Raw genomic sequence first — 15849 nt, 5'->3', positions numbered from 1 at the left:
AATTGTACCATATAAAAAATACTGGAGGAAGACTATAAGTCTACATATTATACCTGTAAGCCAAAACTAGCACAGGATACCTAACTTCCCAATTCCCTCATTTCTTTCTTCACATTCTGCTGTGAATCCCTGCCTGAACTGAACATACAGCCCATTTGACCTTAGGAACCATATAATCCTTACCTTAAGGACCAATACCATCATTTCTACCATTGATAGTAGGCTTAGTGGTCAGCATTTTTAGGCTTTCATTTATGCCACCTTTACTTTCTTCTCATTACCTGTGATAATTCCTTTTCTGGATCGATTGCAGAGGACTATCAGAATTTCAGCTTGTATTTCAGCAGCCTTTGGGGATCTTAACTGGGTCTCACTGAGATGTGTCAGTGTCACAATTACTTGTATCACTTCCTCAGTCATAATCACTGCATTTGTTTATCAACTATCTTAGCAGTTCAGCCCCCTCAGAATGGTAATGTGTCCCCCTTTACCTGTAAGAATGCCATTGAGAAGTAATCATTTAATACATTATTCTCCCAGGCCTTGCAATATTTCTATCCTTCTCAAGAGAATTTACGAATTTCCTCACAGACTTCATTTATGCTCCCATATACTTAAGATGGCCCTTTTTCCCTATTATTGTTTTCTCAATGTCAGCCTTGGTACTTTTTATTTATTTATTTTTTTATTTACAGTTTGTTTGCCAGTATGGTCCATTGGGCCAAGAAGAACCCGTTTCCAATGGAGTCCTGGGGAGAAAAGCTCCACAATAACAAAAGTTACAAACAATTAATTATATAACAGTAAATACAGAAGTACAACTAAAATCATAGTATTTAAAGATACAATATGAAACAAACAATTAAGGTTAAGAAAAATAAGAATTGTTGTAAATTCTTGCTAGTACTTTATGAGGAAAAGAATAGGACTCTGGAGTACATGAGTGCTTTGTTGCCTTTTTTTAAGGCCTCTTCATGGATGACTCACTATCTCTTAATTCTCCATTCCCTGTATTCCATCTCCTTGTCCTTAACAGCTACTTTTCCTCTTCTGAGTCCATCACACGTTTGTTGATTCGCAATGTCTTGGCAACTTAACGCAATCACTTTTTTTTCATTTCCTCCCTTAACCCAATCACTTTTTTTCATTTCCACCCTTAACCTAATCACTTTTTTTCATTTCCACCCTTAACCCAATAACTTTTTTTCATTTCCACCCTTAACCCAATCACTTTTTTTCATTTCCACCCTTAACCTAATCACTTTTTTTCATTTCCACCCTTAACCCAATCACTTTTTTTCATTTCCACCCTTAACCTAATCACTTTTTTTCATTTCCACCCTTAACCTAATCACTTTTTTTCATTTCCACCCTTAACCCAATCACTTTTTTTCATTCCCTCCCTACTCTTCATTATATCCTACAATCCCTTCACTGTTGTGTTTTCCTCCTGTTGTGCAAGCTAGTTGTCTATTACCATCTGTTATATTTGTTAACAATGTAGGTGCGCTGGTCCAAAAACCCCTCTCAACTGTGACCCGAGCTCAAGGAGCAAGGAATTTTATACAACAGATGAAATTACTATGCAAACCAAATTACAATGATAAGTTTATAATAAAAAAGTTTCAACAACATGCCATAAACAGAGCAAGCATTATTACATTGTGATGAGGTTACAAGGTACAAGGTTTCAGACAGGTAGACTTTTTCTGCAATGAAAAAAAATTCTACAATTTCACGTTTTCACTTTTGACTATGTTTGGCTTTCCTGCCAGTATGAGCCATGTCAATCCATTGTCTCAGCTTGCTAGTATATTTTCAGTTCATAGATCTGTTATTGCATTATTTGTTGAGAGAATGAGTGTGGAGAATTCCCTACTTTCTAATATCGCCAACTACTTTTTTTTTTACCCATCTAAGTCAAACTTCTTGATTATCCTGACTTTTCTGCCCCAGCATTGATGCTGGCATACATTAGAATGCCCTAGGCAAACTTATACCTTCCCAACCACACCACACTTACCTGCCAATCCTTTAATTCTCCTTCAACAGTGTTTCCTACTTCATCTTGGAAAAAATGTCTCAACACCTTAAAAGACTCAAAAGGCTTAAAAAGAGATTCAAACTCCAAATCAAAAGCAGTGGTAGTAAAAAAGCAATGTGCATAGCTCAGTAGATTAGAATATTTTGAATGGGCAGGACCAAAAAATGATACTATGCCCCCTTTTCTTGTACTGCATAATCTGTAATCTTTGAAATAGGAAAATATTTAGTTCTTTGATTTAGTTTTAGAACTGAGAACTGTATACATCTTTTACAGTATATCATCCTTCAGAAATGAGGCAGTAAGTTTCCATTTCAATGTTTCATTGTCATTTTCTAAGTAAGGGCCTGGGTTTGCTACAGGCCTTTTGTGAAACCAGATCACACTCTTGTTTTACAGAGGAAAAGGTGATTTCATCAGAGTCTAACAACTCATTACAGCCAAATGCGCCTCCAGGTGTTTCTGCAGTTACCTCCTACTGTGCCTCTAGGCATCAAATATTGCTTGCTCATATTTGCATTAATAATTCCTAAGCCGTGCTACATCCATTGTATAAGAATATATTATCTTGAGGCATACATGATGGCAAACACAACTGCATTGATATTTGACCTCTGTCAATGATTATTTGTTAGAACTGAAGGTGATAACTTCATTTTTTTAAAGACTGAAGCCACACCCACTGGGAGTTAAAAGTACACACTCAGAAGAGCTGCACTGGGGGGTATACGCAGCAGGCTTCATTTCCTGCATAACACATTTAGGTAGGATGGCAGCAGGTAAAGCTGAAGAATTTGAAGTGTATGTGTTTTCTATTACAGTAGACACAACTAATATTCTTCACTGTTGTCAATCACAATAGGCACAAATGTGGAAGCTTCCTTATGTATATAACACATGTCTAATAACAAACATGTAGAAACCCCTGCACTACTCAAAACATTTACCATTTCTTTTTCAGGATCAGTGAACAGTAATGTCTGTGTGACTATTGTTCTAATTTACTCAACATATCTCCTCACAAATGAATCATAGTCAGTGTGACTCAGGTCCTAAACAACTCTCTGTGAATCCAAGAGTCCATTTAGAACCACATACTGCTGTTTGTTTCTTCCACAGGCATCATATCCAGTTGAAGACTTTCTCAATATTTTTATGTTATGAAAAATTTGTTTTGAACCCTCTGTATTTTTGGCTTTACATTTCATGAAAGTAAGTCAAATTTGAAATTTGTCTTCATTATGTCTGTTTTTCTTTGGGAAGCAAACTTGAAGTCACTTGAAAACCAAAAGTTACTAGATAAATAAGAAACAACACATTTTTTCCATAGTCTCAGCATCATTTTCTTTAGTCCTTCCTTCAAACTATGTATATCTCTTTTCTGGGCCATTACGTGAAGCATGCTGACCAAATTCTGTTGGAATTTATCTATGAAAAAAAGTTATTTTTAAAATTTTCAAGACTAGCACCAGGCTTAACATTTTTCTGGCAGTGAATTCTGTCTTTCAGTTTTACTTTCTCAAAACCAATACATTGATCTGTTGTTCTTACTTGATGTGTAGCTTAGTTTTAAGAACCCACATCTAAAAAGTCTTAGTCACAGACGAAAAATAGGAATACATCATTCATTGATTTCTAGATATCGATTAGGTCATTCAGTAGTCCCTATACATATCCTATTGTTCTATGCCTGTTTGTCTCCTCTGTGTGAATCAAGAGACAATGAATTTTTCACTATAACACCTATATCCTTTAATTCCCATTATTAAATCTACATTATGTTCTTAAGTGGGGTTTCTTAAATCTCATAAATTTAGTTTTGTGTATGTTTATGCTCCATTTGTTATTGTGGACTCAGTATCTAAAAACATTATGATTTTCCTTGCTAGGTCTCCCTGTTAATATTAGTGGTAATAACCTTGCCTAATTTAATATTGGGTTGAATTGCTTGTTTGTAAATCTGTTATATGCACATTAAACAACTGAAGGGTGAGGATGGGGTCCTCTTATGTACAAGTTCTTAAACTGTACCATTTGTATCCAGTAAACAATTTATTGTGAAAGACCCCAGTTCTTCTGTTTGAGTAAAAATGTATGACAATCAGTAAAGTCCGAGGAGATTTTTTAAACATGCAGTTTTTTAAGTCTAATTACACTTGAATAAATTAGCTCTTAATTCTTCTTCATTGATAATTTCATTTAAAATAACTTCCAGTTGTGTGCACTGTTCATCCCAGGGCTGCATTTTCATATCAAGTTCAGTCTTTTTCTTCTTTTATTTCATCTTCTTTGAGTTGATACAAAGAGTGATCTTGTTTCATATCTTAATCCTGTAACATCTTTAAATCTGGATATGGCATTATTAAAACAAGTGTTGTATTATTTGCAATAAATGTCAGAAAAACAAAATAAAGGTTTTGTTACTTGGAATAAAAGTCTGAACACTAAATGATTCAACAGTTTTAAAAAATACTCCAAATTCCAAATCAGACAACATCAGTCACAAATCTAGTGTGCTTAGCTCAGTGGCTCAGAATGTTTTGGACAAATTGCATAGAAGAAAAAGATGCAGGAAATAAGAGAGGGCTTAGTACCAACGTGAGTTGGATTCTAATTGTACGATCTTCCATTTGTATCTTTATTTAGAACAAGACGCACATTCCAGGCTTAACCACTGAAGATCCAGGGTACCACACCATCTATGGTTGTTGCACAAAGTGGTCTAAAGAAGTATTGCTTTACCAGCTCTCTTGTCTTGATAGTGTGCTCCCTTACCTCATATATATCCATTTAAGGTCTTTCCCTGTTCCTTTAAGCTTATCACTCCATTTTCTTCAGTCGGCCCTCTGATCCAAAATATTAAGATTACTTAGTTGTTCCCATTTTTTTACTGCAACGGAATTTGATGAATATTGACATTTTAAAATATTATTTTTTGTCAACACAATTATGAAAGACTGCATGCCACTTTACAGTTTCATGTTTCCACAACAAGAAGGCACATCTGAGATAAAATGTAAGTAGAGAAATGTTGCTTTTGACATCATATCTTTGAAGTGTAACGACTTCCTAGAGAGACAGATAATTACTGAAATATCTTTGTTCATGCAGCATTTCCAGTATGATGCATGTATAATGAAAGAGGAATGTTAAAGAATTTTTCCACATAATGCTCTGGACATTTATATTCCCCAGCTGAAGATATTAGTTATGAAGACCACAAGACAACTTTATTTTCATGACCATACAGTACAGGTGAAACGATACAAATACAAGCAATGAAACATTTATGTAAGGACTGTTTTATCAATTAACTGAAGCAGATCTGTTCATGTATAGCAATGCCACCTGACAGTTTCCCATGTTTTCAATATCTACATGGCACATCTGTTGTGATACATAATTAATGGAACATTTACCTATAGAATGTTCTGGAAGTGGAACAGAAGCTCCTCAGAGAGGGAAAATCTATATCAACTTTGTCTTCATATTATTCTCTTATATATCCATATGATAAATCTCTGAAGTTGAACAATGAAATATTTCTGCATAGAATGTTCTGGAATTTGATCATAGTAGTTGATCACAGTCTGTCTTCAAAGATATTAATTGTGAAATAATGGTGGTTAAATGATGGATTTATGTGGGTGCCATAACATATGCAATGAACTTTTAGCAAACCAGAAGTAATGGACTGTTTGGATATGGGATCTGAAACTACAAATGACTTCTGCACACATTAAAGTGGAAGTATTTCTGTCCACATGCACGTTCCATTTGTTTCCATGACTGTTTTCTGTAATGGTGGCAAAATGTGAGCATTAGAATGTTAACTTATGAAAATGTTTTAATACTGGACTATAACTGCCTTCTTCCCTGTCATTGTCAACACCACGGCCGTCTCTGTGTTTCCATGATGTAAGGTGTATCTGTGGTTAAATGCAAACAGTAAAATAGCAATCAATGAGTGAAACAGAATACACGAAACGTGTCAGCTGTGAACTCTTGCGTGCAGCAATTGAATGAAGCAAAGAATTATCAATTCTAGTGCTGAACAAGGCCCGCCTTGTTTTCCCACTACTTATTGGATAAACTGCAGCTATTTCTTAACTTACAGCATACCCCTTGTGCTTTGCAATATGCCTGTACTGTGCATACTTGAGTTATGGTACTGTTTTGATGCTTTTCAGTGTCTTCTTTTCATGCATTTAACTAACCATGATGATCAGTTTGTGCTGAAAGCTGGTTAGCAGAATCTTTTACACAGAGAATAATAGAGGAGACACTGTTTTCTAAAACTGTTTCATTCTGAAGTATTATTGCCAATGTGACACCATCCTCTTTTCCTCTATACAAATGACAAACTCGTGTGAAACCCATGCAATGAAATATACACGATAGAGGATTGTTTCATATAATTATCACCAGCAAATGATTCTACAGAATGAAGAAGTAATTCTCACTGGGCTGCGTCAGTCATCTTATTATTATAATGTATATAAGTCACAAGAATATTAACATACACAGTGCACAAAAATAGCACAGACTCCCAAAGTTAGTACTCTTCAGAAATTAGTCATTAGATGGCACTTTTTGTTTCTGTGGCAGTATTGATTTGAAAGTGTTGTGCAATGGAATGTTCAGACTTAAAATGAATGCGCTTTTTCTATGACTCTTATACAATGATCATCATATGAATGGAGTTTAAAGCTCTTAACCAAATATATATACATACATATATATATATATATATATATATATATATATATATATATATATATATTCAGAATAACATAAACAAGACAGATGAATTACATTCAAAATAATACAAGAATGATAACATATTTGCCTATGATTGGCAAAGGCCCATTATGATATTCTTCAGTCTAATTTTTTAACGTTACTTAAACTATTGTCTTCTTCTTATTTTTGATGACTGTGCTAACCAGGTAAATCCACTAGGCACAACCCTTTTTAGGTAACTGGAGCATGGCAGCACTATGTGATTGCATGTTTTGTTCAGATTTACGCAGTAGGCAGACTGAGTTGATAGGATTCAAACCCAGGACTAAAAGATGAAGCTCATTAGCACCTTAGTAATTGTCTTCATCCCCTGTGTTTAAACTGCAAGACATGGCTATACAGTACATACAGTAAAAGGAATTCATGAATTCTGGTTAGCAGATACTGAATTCATTTTGTGAATTGAAAATCTGGATGACAGAAAATTCAGTGAGTTGGAGTCTCCCAGAACCACTTGGGCATAAAATCTAGCAATCCAACAATTCAACAATAAATTCCTGCTGCTCACTTTTTTCTATTCTTTCCAAGCACTATACCCTTAGTTATTTATTTAAATACCTTTACTGAATTATCACTTGTGACACAGGCAAATTTACATTTATACAAAAGTAATCAAATTGTATTAAATTAACATTAACAAGCATTATACTTCACATACATTGCTATAAACCATATAACCTAAGCAACATTACATAAATTATTCAATTCCTGCCCCTTTATTTTAAACTAGAAACCTTTATTAAACTATCACTTACTACACAGACAATCATACATCTATATAAATGCAAGCAAACCACACTGACACAATCCTAGTTGCAAACATTATACACACTTATAATCTACCCAGTCATTGTTAGTCAAACATTACACAGCTCAGTTAAATTCTTCCTTCTTGTAAACCTCATTCCTCCCCTGTGTGTAGTGTTCCCACAATTCTCATTTTTCCTGTCATTTGTTCATACCATTTTCCAAAGATCCCAGTTCCAGTTGTTATTTTATCTCTGTTACTATATTCACTACTTGTAATATAGTTGGTTTAGATTTTGATTCCATTTTCTAGTAATTGCTTTTTGGCAGCCACTGTAATTAAAATGTCCTCCTTGTCCTCTACCTCTCCTACTTTTTCCTTCTTCCTCTCCTAAAACATTCTCTCTCATCTCTTAACACTGATCCTCCATTCACTCCTTTTCTTTCCTTCTATCAAGTTCATTTCCACATATGTTCCATACCTCCTGTTACTGCTATTAATTAATGTTGTATATTTGATTGCTTGTATACCTCTGTTTACTATGTTCTCTATGTAATATATTTTCCTGAGTTCTTTTTCCTAATTTCTTTCACAGCACTTTATATGATGCTGCTATTAATTAATGATGCTCTGTTTGAATTTTATAAATTTGTTGACTACTTGAATACCTCTGTTTACTATATTGTTTACATAATGATTGCAATTTTTCTGGAGCTTTTCTGCTTGGGTCTCCACTGAAAATGCGTAGCTTTCTGCTGAGTTGCACTATCCCGGTAAACAAATACAATAACTAACTTAATAAATATATTTTTTTTATTATTTATGCTTTCATCTTTTCCTGGTTATGGGTCACCACAGCAGATCACTGGTCTGCAGATTACTTGGCAGTGAAGTTTTTATGGTGAGTTTCCAGCCTGGCACCCAACCTTCACAGAAGGCACACACATGCACCTATCTGCATGTCTTTAAAACTCACTCGACCATAGGGTGGACATGTAGACTCCACACAGAAGGTGCTCCATCCAAGAATCGAACTGGAGAACTTCTTGCTGTGAGGCGGCAAAGCTAACCTTTTGCACCACTGCTGCCTCAACTTAAGTAATTAAATAAAATCTTGTGCTTGCGATATCCTGCTACTGTACTTTGTTTTAGACTTATTTAACTTACTTTAAGAAAGGTGAACATTTTATTTTATGTCTAACATTTTGCACATTAACAGAAAGTCATCTAGTTTGTCATTTGAAACAACTCATTTTTATGGAGACCTGCATTTCAAATAACTGTTTACACGTGCAATACTATATTATCTTTCTTGTTTTTAAATATTATTAATTTTTGTTGTTAAAAGTTTAAAAAAATATATATATTCTTCTTTCTTTGTCAAGCTGGCTGCATATAAATGTCATCTACTAGAGTCTTGATTATTTGAATAAGCTTGTTTGTAGGGCTTTAGTAATAGGAAGACAAAGTCAATGAGGATGATGCTGGAATACAATGTTGCAACAAAGTAGAAGCTACTGTAACACCAAGCTTCACTGACGACAGTAAAAGAACCCCACTGCCAGTCAAGGATTTCAACATTAATGAAGTATATGAACTTAAAATATCTCCATATGCAAGACTTATGCATTACCATTTGTACTTTTCAACGGCATCCTGAAACACTCTACTCACTAACTAAATCATTTAGAATGTGTGGTAAAAATTACTTCTCCATTATTTTTTTATCAATTGGTTACCCCCTCTGTTCATCTTCTATCCTGTATTACTCACTCCTACTTTGAAAGTGTTCATTCTTTTGTTCTTCAAGACTGTAAATGATATTAGAGCAACAAATAGTTATGCAATCTCTGAATACTGTTAGATAAGTACTGTAGATGATTCTGTAACTAATGATTCATGTTTCCTGTATAATTTCTGAACACTGTTATGCAAATATTACAAACTGTTCTTTAAGTACTGTCTACTGTAAATACTGCAGCATTTGTTGGAAGAAAGGGTCTTTGTATCACGTAGCTTACTTATAGGTTTATAGGTGTGTACTAGGCTAATAACCACTAGGGCCTTTTTAAGCATAGCCATGCATCCCAAAACTCTGACAAGTTCTGATACCCTTGATAAGTGTAAGCATGGCTTGGGAGATAAAACATTTACAAGTAGGGGCTTGGGAGATGAAATATTTAGAGGCTGCCTGTGTCTAATGGAGACATAGGTGACAAACCAGAGACGAATTTCCTGTTCCACATCTAATTGTCCAAGTTATACTTAAATTAGGTTACGGAGGAACTCCATTTCACATGAATGGAAAGCCTCTTCCAGAGAAGATGTAGTCTCTAAGACATACACCTATCTCTCCAGCAGGTTTTGTTTACAGGCAAGGTTTAAGTAATTAGAATAGGTAATTCTGGTGTTATTTGTTTTGCAGAAATACAGAAGGTCCACCAGGGTGGGGTTTGAGAACACCTTGTATGGCAGGCATAGATCTCCCTTCAACAGCCTGTAGGAGACAGAATACAGGGATAGGGTTTTGAGGTGGTCTGTATAGGGCATGTTACTTTTGCCCTGTATTCTTTTAGTGAGGAACCTCTATGGACATTACAATTTTTGGAAGTGCCTGTTTAGGTACATACCAAAGGGGGCAATGTACTCAATGACAGGTCTGAGTAATGCTGAATATAGCAGATCAATGACCTTCTTGGACCTAGATGTCATACTTGCTTAATAAATGTAAAATAAACATCATAAATAAACAAAAAAAGTAATTTGCAACTCAGTGTCATTCTGTTTACGTCAGGAGGCAGACTGATGCAGTGTTTTAGCTGCTAGAAATTCAATTAAAATTGCAATGTTGTATATCAACAGTTTGATGTGGGATTTTTGAGTGGGCACTCATTTGCATTTCACATTGAATTCCTGTAAGATAGAGGAGTTGTGATTTTAAAATGTTCTTATTTCATTCATGTTGGTATTTTAATGTGTCTGTCTGCTTTATACCTTTGCAGCAACTTTGAAATAGCGTAATAATATTTTTTTCTTTTAACATTCAGTCTCTACAGAAGTTGGTGATTTGTTTGCTGTTATGGATTACCCGGAATCTTGTTGCCAGTTTTAGACTAGTCAGTTTCATAGTTAATGTTTGGAGAATTGGAATCACCAGGAACTGAGGTCTATAAAATCATCAGCCTGTTTTTGTGGTTGGAGATAATTCTACAGACCTCTGTAGTCTGTGGGTCTGTTAATTATTTTTTCTTGCATTCTTTTGTTTTTTTTTGCTAAATTTTATTGCCGTTCCTTGCTGCATTGTATTTTGTCATTTTTTGGGGGGGTGATTTTTGAGAGATGTCATATGTTATTTGCAATAATACATCTTTTATAAATATTTTTTTTTAAGTTGAAATTTCTATAGACTGAGAAGATGAGCTCAGTAATATCATAAGTCCTTTTCCGGTACATTGTCTTTTGAACGTAGAATATTCCTGGAAATTTGCACTGATTATTTCCAGCATAATACTTTTATTTATTATCTCTTGGAAGGCATAAGGCATTGCAATTTATTTATCACATTTGATTACCATTTTATTTTATAACTCTCTATATTTTTATAATTTTGTTTTGTACAATGCTTAGTATAATCATTAAACTAAAACATTACTTGAGTTGTGCAAGCCTTTCTATCCTAGATTTTTGTGTCTGCAGAGTAGATGGCTTTGAGGTGCAGGAGGTCTGCAGGGTGTACATCACCCACTGGGTGGAAGAAGGATTTGCCCCATGTAAACAACATTTAAGTTTATTACTCTGGTGGTACTGCTGTGAAAAAGAAGTGTTTCGATTTCTGCTTTATATTTTTGTGTTTCTTTCACTTTCTTTCCAAACATTACTCTTGCAATGAAGGAAGTTGTGCCATGTAAGAATTAATTAACATTTTCAGATATTTGCCTTAGTTGCTTTTTAAGTAAGATATATTCTGTATCCATCCTTTATATAGATCATATATTTGTATTTGCTTCTCAGGAGGGGAAAGCTTGTTGTGGATGACTATTCAAGTGTGAAAAGTACAAATTCACATATGAGAACAGCTTGATCTTTGATAAAAAAGTGAACACTACAACATTAATCACTGCATTTCTTGTATGCACTTCAGTCAGTGTCATTTACAACTGTGACTGTTTTAATCACTTGGAAAGAATAATCATTCATTTAGTTTTAAACTAAGCATAGTTTTATGGAACCATAACTTTTAATTAAAAGTCATTTGGTTGACTAGATTTGCAAATGGAAACAAACAATGACAATTCTGCTATTTTAAAAAGTATTGTCTTTCATGAGGGGGGATGGACCACTCAACACCCCCCCCCCCCAATGCAAGGAGCTGTGACCTTTGCATTTCCGCACATATTCTGATTACTCCCTGTAGCTAAATGAATTAAGAACTGCAAAAATAAAAAATGGTGTGTGTGTTTGTGTGTGTGTGTGTGTGTATACACACACACATATATCATCATGCTTCATTTGATCTAAAGCACATTTCACCCTCCCAAAAAAAAATATAACAGTAGCACTTTTGATCCAAAACACATTGCACCAAAACCACAAAACGCTGACTCACATTTAACTGAAAATGCCATATACATACATACATCTTCAATGTGAGAGCTCCTCATACACTGGATCACTGCAGGCACACATACACAAAGTTCTAAACATGTAGGTGCAACATAACAGTGGGCATTCACAAGAGACTTATACTGACTGTCACTAATTTGCTTTGTAATTCTTATGCTCCAAAACCACACCACCAATTATTTTCTACAGAGTTGCATAGTTTTCATTCAAATGTGATTCAGTCATTTGTGAATCAAAAGTGTTTTCAATCAAAAGTGCCATTGTGTTGTTTTTTGATCAGCTGTGCTTTAGATTAAATGAAATGTGTGTGTGAATGCATATATATATATATATATATATATATATATATATATATATATATATACTTACATGTGTGTGTGCACGAGTGTATATCTAGCTATGTCTATATGAATGTCATACACAATATTGAAAAATCATATTTTGAACGGCAAATTATTGAACACAAATTTTCAAAAATCAGTTGATCAAAAATGAAACAATACAAATAGATCCCCTGCACAACCCTCTCATACAGTCCTACTTTCTCTTTTTTTCTCTGAGATCACGCTACAGGGGGGAAAGTACAAAATCCCAGATCCCCACTGTTCATGATCTCACGTGAACTTAATGCCAGCAGGAGTGACCAAATGAGTTTTGATCACTTCTGCCGGCATAAAAACATGTTTAGCATTCTGAGCATTTGACTGTAGCATTGAAGTACAGATATCTCAAATGTCTAAGCACTGATGGTGAAAGACCAAAAGCCAACATTAAGAAAAAAAAAAAAAAAAAGAAAACATTTAAATTTGTTGTAGGGGAGGTAAAACCCCCTTCCACCCTGTGTAGCCTCTGCTAATTACAATTTGGAAAGGGTAAATTCCCGGATTCCCACTGTTCACAGTCTCCCATGGACTTAACACCAGCAGAAGCAATAAAATGAGTTTGATCACTTCTGCTGGCATAAAAACATGTTTCAACATTATGAATATTCAATTATAGGGAGTTTTTCCAAATGTATGTGTATGTTTTATATATATATATATATATATATCATACTGATTTAGGTATGGATTCTGACTTAGTGGCCTTAAATTCAGAGGACAAATGTAACCATTGTCTTATTCATAATTATCAGAAACTATTACCCCTCCAGCTAGCCTGCACTTGTTTAAAGCATTCTATTATTCAGATTACTTGTTACCTTATGAATGCATGCACTCTTACTTTACTCAGACTTTCACCTGACTTCCATATAATTCTATATTTATAGCTTACCTGTGACATAAAAATTAGTGTCCCTGGTATCATTTCCTATTTTGTTGTGGGCAATGCAGCGATAAATTCCAGAAACATTGGATTCTGCAACAACTAGAATGCCAACTGTCTGCGGAAAAAAACAATACTTTAACAATTAGTATTTTCTGTACAAAAGCAACACAAAATATCCAAGAATATATGGATATGAATTTATTTTCTTTTGGATTAGTAAAACATGCTTAAATTGGAGAGCATCATAGTCTAGTGTAATAATGAGCAATGTTATTCTCAGACTGAATACATGTTGTCTAGATCATCAAAATGTCTTTTATTGCTTTGTCAAACTGCACACTGCACAAAGTTTGTATCACTCATGAAGATCAAAGCATACCTACCTACCTTCCTAGCCCCACACTGCTGCCCTCCTTTTTCCAGATAATCAGTTTCCTGCATTACCTTTTCTTTTCTATCCTGTCCTTTGCTTTCTTCTCCTTTCTTTCTTTCTTTCTTTCTTTCTTTTTCTGGTACAATCATCCACCACATCTGTATTTCATATTCATGTTCTTTTTGCTTCACACCCAAATGTTTCATTTTATCTTCCTGCACTCCACAATCTTGGGTATGTTTAATCCCTGTCTTGGTAATGCTACAAATCCTAAAACCCCATCCATGATCAGTTCCCCACTGATTAAATCAAAGGCCACACTGTAAAGGTCAAAGGTCCACAGCCATTGCTCCTATCAAGCAGTTGATATGCATCTTCATTTCCTGTTAAATTCTCTTTGTGTAAATTCTGATTTAGTTATATCTGTAATTGAACACTAACAAAATCGGGCATTCTATTCTGTTTAAGGCCTAAGAAGAGATTTATATAATTCTAGGACTATGCAGGCATCTGAGTTAGAAGATGAATATTCAGTCACATTCATAATTCTGATGGCTTTAATGGCTACTTTAATTAAATTATTTAAAATGTTGTGTGGCCATTAACAATGACTCCTAGGTCCCTGCAGTAGTCAACACCGAGAGCTATCTGACCAGAGGTAGATAACTGGTCAGTACTGCTAAACTTTATCACTTCCAACTCTCTAATGTTCGCAGAAGGATTTTTTGAGCAATATCTCTACTGTTGTGAAATTCACCCATACCCGGGGTGGTAGATATTAACAAACTTATTTGTACTTTTAACACAGCAGTAATTATAGCATTTCGGAAAATATAAACTGTGTTTAGCAACAGTTTTTAAGTATATTTATTAAATCATAATTTCCAATAATAGACTGTGAAGAATGCGGTCTATATCACTTTGCTGAATCACTATTTAGCAAACGTCTCTTCAATGAACAACTATTCAGCAAACAAACTAATCATCAAACTTAAGTTTTCAGCAAAACTGATGGTTATCCACCATCTGGAATTTGCCCTTTTCTCCACTGTAGTGCGAACTTGGACTTGGTATATTTAGTAAGGGGGTGTGGGGGCACAGCCCCCTACATTGTTGGGTGTAGAGGGCATAGCCCCCCACCTGTGTAGGTGTTTTTTTTTTTTTTTTTACAATCGCTAGGGCAGACTACCATCAGTTTGTGCTAGGAAACTTTTCACTGAAAAGTTAGTTCAATGATTAGTTTGTTCATTGAATAGTTGTTCGATGCAGAGGCATTCACTAAATAGTGATTCGACAAAGTGATATAGACCCGTGAAGAACCTATACAATGAGATGAGCTTTGTTAATATGAATTATACTTGTTGCAATTAAGTTACATATGTGCAAAGAATAAGAATGTAAATGACCTGATCTGCCAGTCACCTGATATCAGTTATAGGTTCATAGGTTCATAAGTTCATAGGTTGGTACTAGGCTATCAGCCCTAGGGCCTATACAAGCCTAGCCATAACAATTCCCTGGCTATTTCTTCCCACACTATTTACTTCCCTGGACCCCTGTCTAGCAGGACAACTAACGTGATCCCCGGGGTGAATTTCCTTTCTCCCATCCAATCGTCAAGGTTCCTTTTGAAGAGGGCCAAAGAGGCACTCTGCTTGACATGTATGGACAATCTATTCCAGAGTCTGGGAAGTCTCTGGGTCAGGAACCTATGCCTTTAGCATGTTTTGTTTATTGTGATGACGAGGTTTAGATCCCTGGAGGGTGTGGCTCTGAGGGATTTCTTTAAGTGTAGCATGTCCAACAGCTCTGGGTTTGACATGGCCTTGTATGTTAAGCAGAGATTGCCTCAGAGTAGACGATATGCGACAGAGTATAGCTGGAGTTTTTTACGGCGATCAGTGTGGGGCATCTGCTTTAGGCCTGTGATTCTTTTAGTGAGGTATTTCTGCGGCCTTTCCAGTTGTTGCAGATGTCTTGAGAGGTACA

At 35.1% G+C, this 15849-nt stretch overlaps 1 protein-coding gene across 2 annotated transcripts in view; it reads right to left on the bottom strand.

The window, feature by feature from the left end:
* Positions 1 to 15849, bottom strand: part of FLT1 (fms related receptor tyrosine kinase 1) — a 1018969-nt gene that overhangs the window by 695255 nt on the left and 307865 nt on the right. For both annotated transcript variants that reach the window (XM_044073267.1, XM_044073268.1), the window contains exon 12: positions 13494 to 13602. In XM_044073267.1, coding sequence (XP_043929202.1) covers positions 13494 to 13602 — 109 coding nt within the window. The remainder of the gene's footprint in view (positions 1 to 13493; positions 13603 to 15849) is intronic.

Source organism: Protopterus annectens, chromosome 5.part1 (genome assembly GCF_019279795.1).
Source record: "Protopterus annectens isolate FY-2018-M chromosome 5.part1, PAN1.0, whole genome shotgun sequence".
Taxonomy (NCBI): Eukaryota; Metazoa; Chordata; order Ceratodontiformes; family Protopteridae; genus Protopterus; species Protopterus annectens.
The sequence above is the reverse complement of the archived record's forward strand: the minus strand, read 5'-3'. Positions and strand labels throughout refer to the sequence as shown.